Source organism: Olea europaea, chromosome 8, assembly GCF_002742605.1.
Source record: "Olea europaea var. sylvestris chromosome 8, O_europaea_v1, whole genome shotgun sequence".
NCBI classification, from domain to species: Eukaryota; Viridiplantae; Streptophyta; class Magnoliopsida; order Lamiales; family Oleaceae; genus Olea; species Olea europaea.
Window position 1 is genome coordinate 560,931 of NC_036244.1, and position 4,637 is coordinate 565,567.

A 4,637-nucleotide genomic window follows, 5' to 3' on the forward strand; every position below is an offset into this window, starting at 1 on the left:
GTTGAGGATGTTCTCGTGAAAATTAATGATTTGATTTTTCCTGTTGATTTCTATTTGCTTGATATGGGATATAGTGATCAAATTATCCCCATTTTGCTAGGAAGACCATTCTTAAGGACATCCGAAACTAAAATAGATTTTTATAGTGGCATGCTTACTATGGAATTTGATGATAAAATCAGTGAATTTAACATTTATGATGCTATAAAATATCCTGATGAAACTGGCCCTGTTTATTCTATTAAAGTGATTGATAATTTAAAATAGAAAGTTTTAGAACCTGATGAAAACAATACAGTGAAAGTTGCCATTGATAAGTATATTGAGGATGTGAATCAGGAGTTACCCTCGAATACTGCCTTGCAGGAAACCATTGTGGCTTTGAACGCTTTTCCAAAGTCACCAAAGTCGAGTAAAAGTTCGCATATTATTTTGCCAATTGCTAACGAGAAGCCTTTCTATACAGGTTTCCAAATGGATGACGTGAGAACATGGGACCTTGGGAACCCAATTGATACCGGTTGAGGAAGGAAGCAATAAGTCTAGCCAAAGACAATAAACAAAGGCGCTGTTTGGAAGACAACCCAAGAGGAGTTCGTCCCTTTACTTCTTATTTTTCTTTTCGTTTTCATATTTGCATTCATATTTTAGTTAAATTTGTTCTCTTCTTGACATTTTACTTTACATTGGGGACAATGTAAATTTTAAGTGTGGGGGAGGGAATTTAGGTTGAGTCTAAAATTTTCAATTCGTATTTTTATGTTTATTTTTGATTGTTTGATAAAACTTCGACATGAGGGGGGAGAAAACAAAGTGGTTTTGAACGATTTTAGTTGTGTATGCTATTTGCTAGATTCAATTAAGTTTCTGAAGAATTCATAACATAATTAAATAAGTAATCTCCCAACATAGAGTTAATTAGTGTGGCTATTTTCTTTGAGGATGGTAGTAATTAGATTTTGTAGACAAAAAGCCATTGAGATTTTGAGCCTTATGACTGAGACATACATATCGGTCTTACTATTTCTTTCATGAGTGATTTTCTTCTATGGATTTGCTTCTCTAGAATTTGCCTTGATTCTCTTCGAGGCCATATTGATACATGCATGCATGAACACGATTAAGACCATCTTTGTCATGTAAGTTAACCACCTAAGCCACATAGCCTACCCTGCAGTTAATTTTACCCGTTGATGAACCCTTTTGAGCCTTATCGCCATACCTTTTGTAAACCCACATTACGAGCCTTAAATCCATAAAACCAGTATTCTTTATCCAATCCATGAAGTTAGTGGAGTATTGTTCATCATTTTGAAGTGTGGGTGTGCAAAAGAAATAAGTGTGGGGGTGTATGAATCTATGGTAAGACTACAATTGGTGGAATGGAACATATTATTCAATTTCAATTCATAAGTTCCATTATTAGTACAATGTTTTGAGTTGAAAAAAAAAAGAGAATGAAAAAGAGAAAAGAAAAAAAGTGAAGGAGAATGATTTTCAATGTTCCATAATTACTCTATGTTCATGATTCCTCCTAGAATCACAAGAAAATGATTGGGTTGTGTGAAAAAGATGCAAAGAAGCTGTGAGTGGAAAGACTTGTTCTTAAATGTTTTATGTATATATTTGAGCTTAGGTAATTCATCTTTACTCTACTAGTTTCTATGGCTTTTGAGTTACTTACCTAAATATCTCACACCTGGACCCTAGCGCACGTTACAACCTATGAAAAAGACCTTATGATTTGTGTAATGTATGTGATTTAATTGGTGGAGAATGAGAAGATGTGCAAGCATATGGTAGGACACTTCCATTGGAATGAATTTGGCGAAACACTTACCCTTCAAACATATGAGAGTTGAGCTCTTACTCCTGTGAGGGTCTACATGTTTAGTTCATCCATCTTTATTTGAGAATGCTTGCTAATTAATTATAAGTTGTGTGAGAATGTTTATCCATGAATTGTTGTGTGTTTTGAAGAGTTTGATTGTTCTATGTATGTGGCATTGCAACCTTATGAAAGGGAGTTAAGTTTTACTCGAGGACAAGCAAAAGCTAAGTGTGGGAAAATTTGATAAGACATGAAATATCGTGATTCACATCCATTAATTCCTACACTTTTATGACTAATTAATACCTAAATGTGCTAAATACCCTTATATTGTGATTTATATTGTATTTGGATGATTATGGCATAAAATAGAAGAAAAGAGCGAATAAGGACTTAAATGGAAAAAAATAAAAGTTCAAGGGCCAAGTTGCAAACAATCCCTAGACGAGACGAGTAAATATGTTGCGGGTTCAATTGGGCACAACTAGAAGTTCAAGGTTTGAAATTCCAAGAGAAACGATTTAAAAGAATAAAAAATTGAATTCGGGACTAAAATACAACTTTTGGAAGAAATTTTGCGTAGGCAACAGCCTAGTTTAAAATCCGGGCTACCGCCCAACGTCAAAAGCCACACCTGGGCGGCTGCCCGAGATAGCCTAGGTCAATTGCGGCGGGAAAAATCTGGTTTCCTTTTCTGATTGAAATTCTTATGGAAACAAATCTTGGGGAGTCTTTTAAAACCCTAGGGATATAAAAAAGGAGGATACCACTTATTATACCTGATTCAAAAGGATTTTTCTCTCTTTCTGCTTAAGCATTATTGATGTATTGCGAAATTTCATCTCTTGGTCGAAGGAAATTGAAACCTAGGAATTATTCAAATTGTGAGATCTAAATAAATTTCATTGTTTTCATTCATATTTTATGTATTGAGTATTCTTCTATGCATAATTTTGTGGTCGTTGTATTTGAATTCTAAGAGGCCTATTACTTCAATCGATTGCTTGTTTAAAGAACAAATACGTAATGGTTTTATATCTTTGACATATGAAGCAACTGTAGTTTGATTAACCGCTGCTTTAGAGGTTATTAAATTCTAGGGAGGATATTTGACTAGATAAAATATGTCTGCTTGTGATTGTGTGGTTTAGTTTTCTCGATTTCTCTAGTTTCCCATACTATTATTAAAATAAATTTTAAGTGCTTTTCTTGGGTTATTTGATAATAAGGATTGATTGGATCGCTTGTTTTCTGATTAATTACAACTAAGAAGAAATACGAAATATAAATTCCAACGATGAATGCTAAAAATATGAATTGGTAATTAGTTATGGATCTATGATCAATTTGGAATTTCTACGGTGGATATTGACTTAGACCAATGTTTGTTCTATTGATTTAATCCAATTTATTAATTTGCATTGCTTTCAGTTAGAATTGATTTCATCACAAACAAAACCCCTGTTATTGTTAACATTGCATAAAACTAGACTAATCACTCTTCGTGGGAGAACGATCCTTAGTTCTAGTACTGCATACATTTTTTGGAAGTGTAGGTTTTATTATTTTTGGGTGCCTGCAACAGTACGCCATATCCGAATGTTTTGATTCAATATTAGTTATTAGCCATGGGTTTATAGGTTATTGGTTGCTCCCTCCTTTTTTCAATTTGTTTCGTTTGGGAATGCCCGATATAATTGTATATGCACTTGATTTTGAGTTGTAAGCCCCTGAATGCTCAGCGTATTTCTATATGATTTTGATGAATATAATTCACATTTATTCATAAAAAAAAATAAAAAATCTCTATTTTAAAATATGGCACTCCATGAAAAACGTTGAGAAAGGTGCTCAAAATATGTATCTGTCTTTTAACGAGGCAGGGGGACCAAAGGTACCGAAACGGAGCGAGACAGCGCAAACGTGCATAAGGTAAAGACCAAACGAGTTTAGTTTGGTCTTCTTTGGACAGGCCCAGTTTTCTTTCACACGCCACGCCCCTACGCCAACCCCGCTCCAAAAGAAATATCTCTCAACTCTAATTCTCCTCTTCAAATTCCACTCTGATCTGAAGCTGGCACCACCTCACCAATTTCGGGTTACTGGGGCATCTATATGATGCGTGGACTCTAGTTCCTTCTTAATTACGTTCTTTTCCCCTTAATATTCAGTACAGATCTGGGGTTTGCTGTGTTTCTTTCTCAGTTTAGTGATTAAGCCCAATTTTCATTTGAATTGTTTTTCCTTTTTCTAATTGGGGGTTTTTTTGTTATTCCTGTTCTGGATGCTAGGCTGGAGCTTATGGAAATTACGTACAAAGCACGTGTATGTACATAAATAGAGATAGGTGTAGTTTGTAATTTTTGCTGTGAGGTGGGTAATAAATACAATGCGGTTGTTTCCAATTCCATCGAGCTCTGATGGTTCACCGAGGTCGAGGGAGGAGAGCAACGGGGAGAAAAACTCCGCGTTTTTATACCTAAATATATATGATCTCACACCTGTAAACAACTATCTTTATTGGTTCGGCCTAGGAATCTTTCATTCGGGTATTGAAGGTATAAAAAGTTTTTGTCTTCACTTCAATGGTTGAGTTCCTTTTGCTTGTATTATATTTTCTTTTATAGATGTTATTTTAGGTGTCACCGAAATCTGAATTAGACATGTTCTCTTGTGCTATTTGTTGCTGGTTTTCTGTTATTCTATATCCTATTATCTTTGTTCGTATATATTTCCTCCAATATGATTAATGGCTATAGTACTTTGGCATCATATGTTATAAAATTTAGTAACCTGCTACGTGTTA

General features: G+C 34.6%; 1 protein-coding gene across 1 annotated transcript in view; it reads left to right on the forward strand.

Moving 5' to 3' along the window:
* The first annotated feature begins 3,728 nt into the window (after positions 1-3,728).
* Positions 3,729-4,637, forward strand: part of LOC111398457 (deSI-like protein At4g17486) — a 12,257-nt gene continuing 11,348 nt past the window's right edge. The window contains exon 1 of the mRNA XM_023025360.1: positions 3,729-4,389. Coding sequence (XP_022881128.1) covers positions 4,221-4,389 — 169 coding nt within the window. The 5' untranslated portion in view covers positions 3,729-4,220. The remainder of the gene's footprint in view (positions 4,390-4,637) is intronic.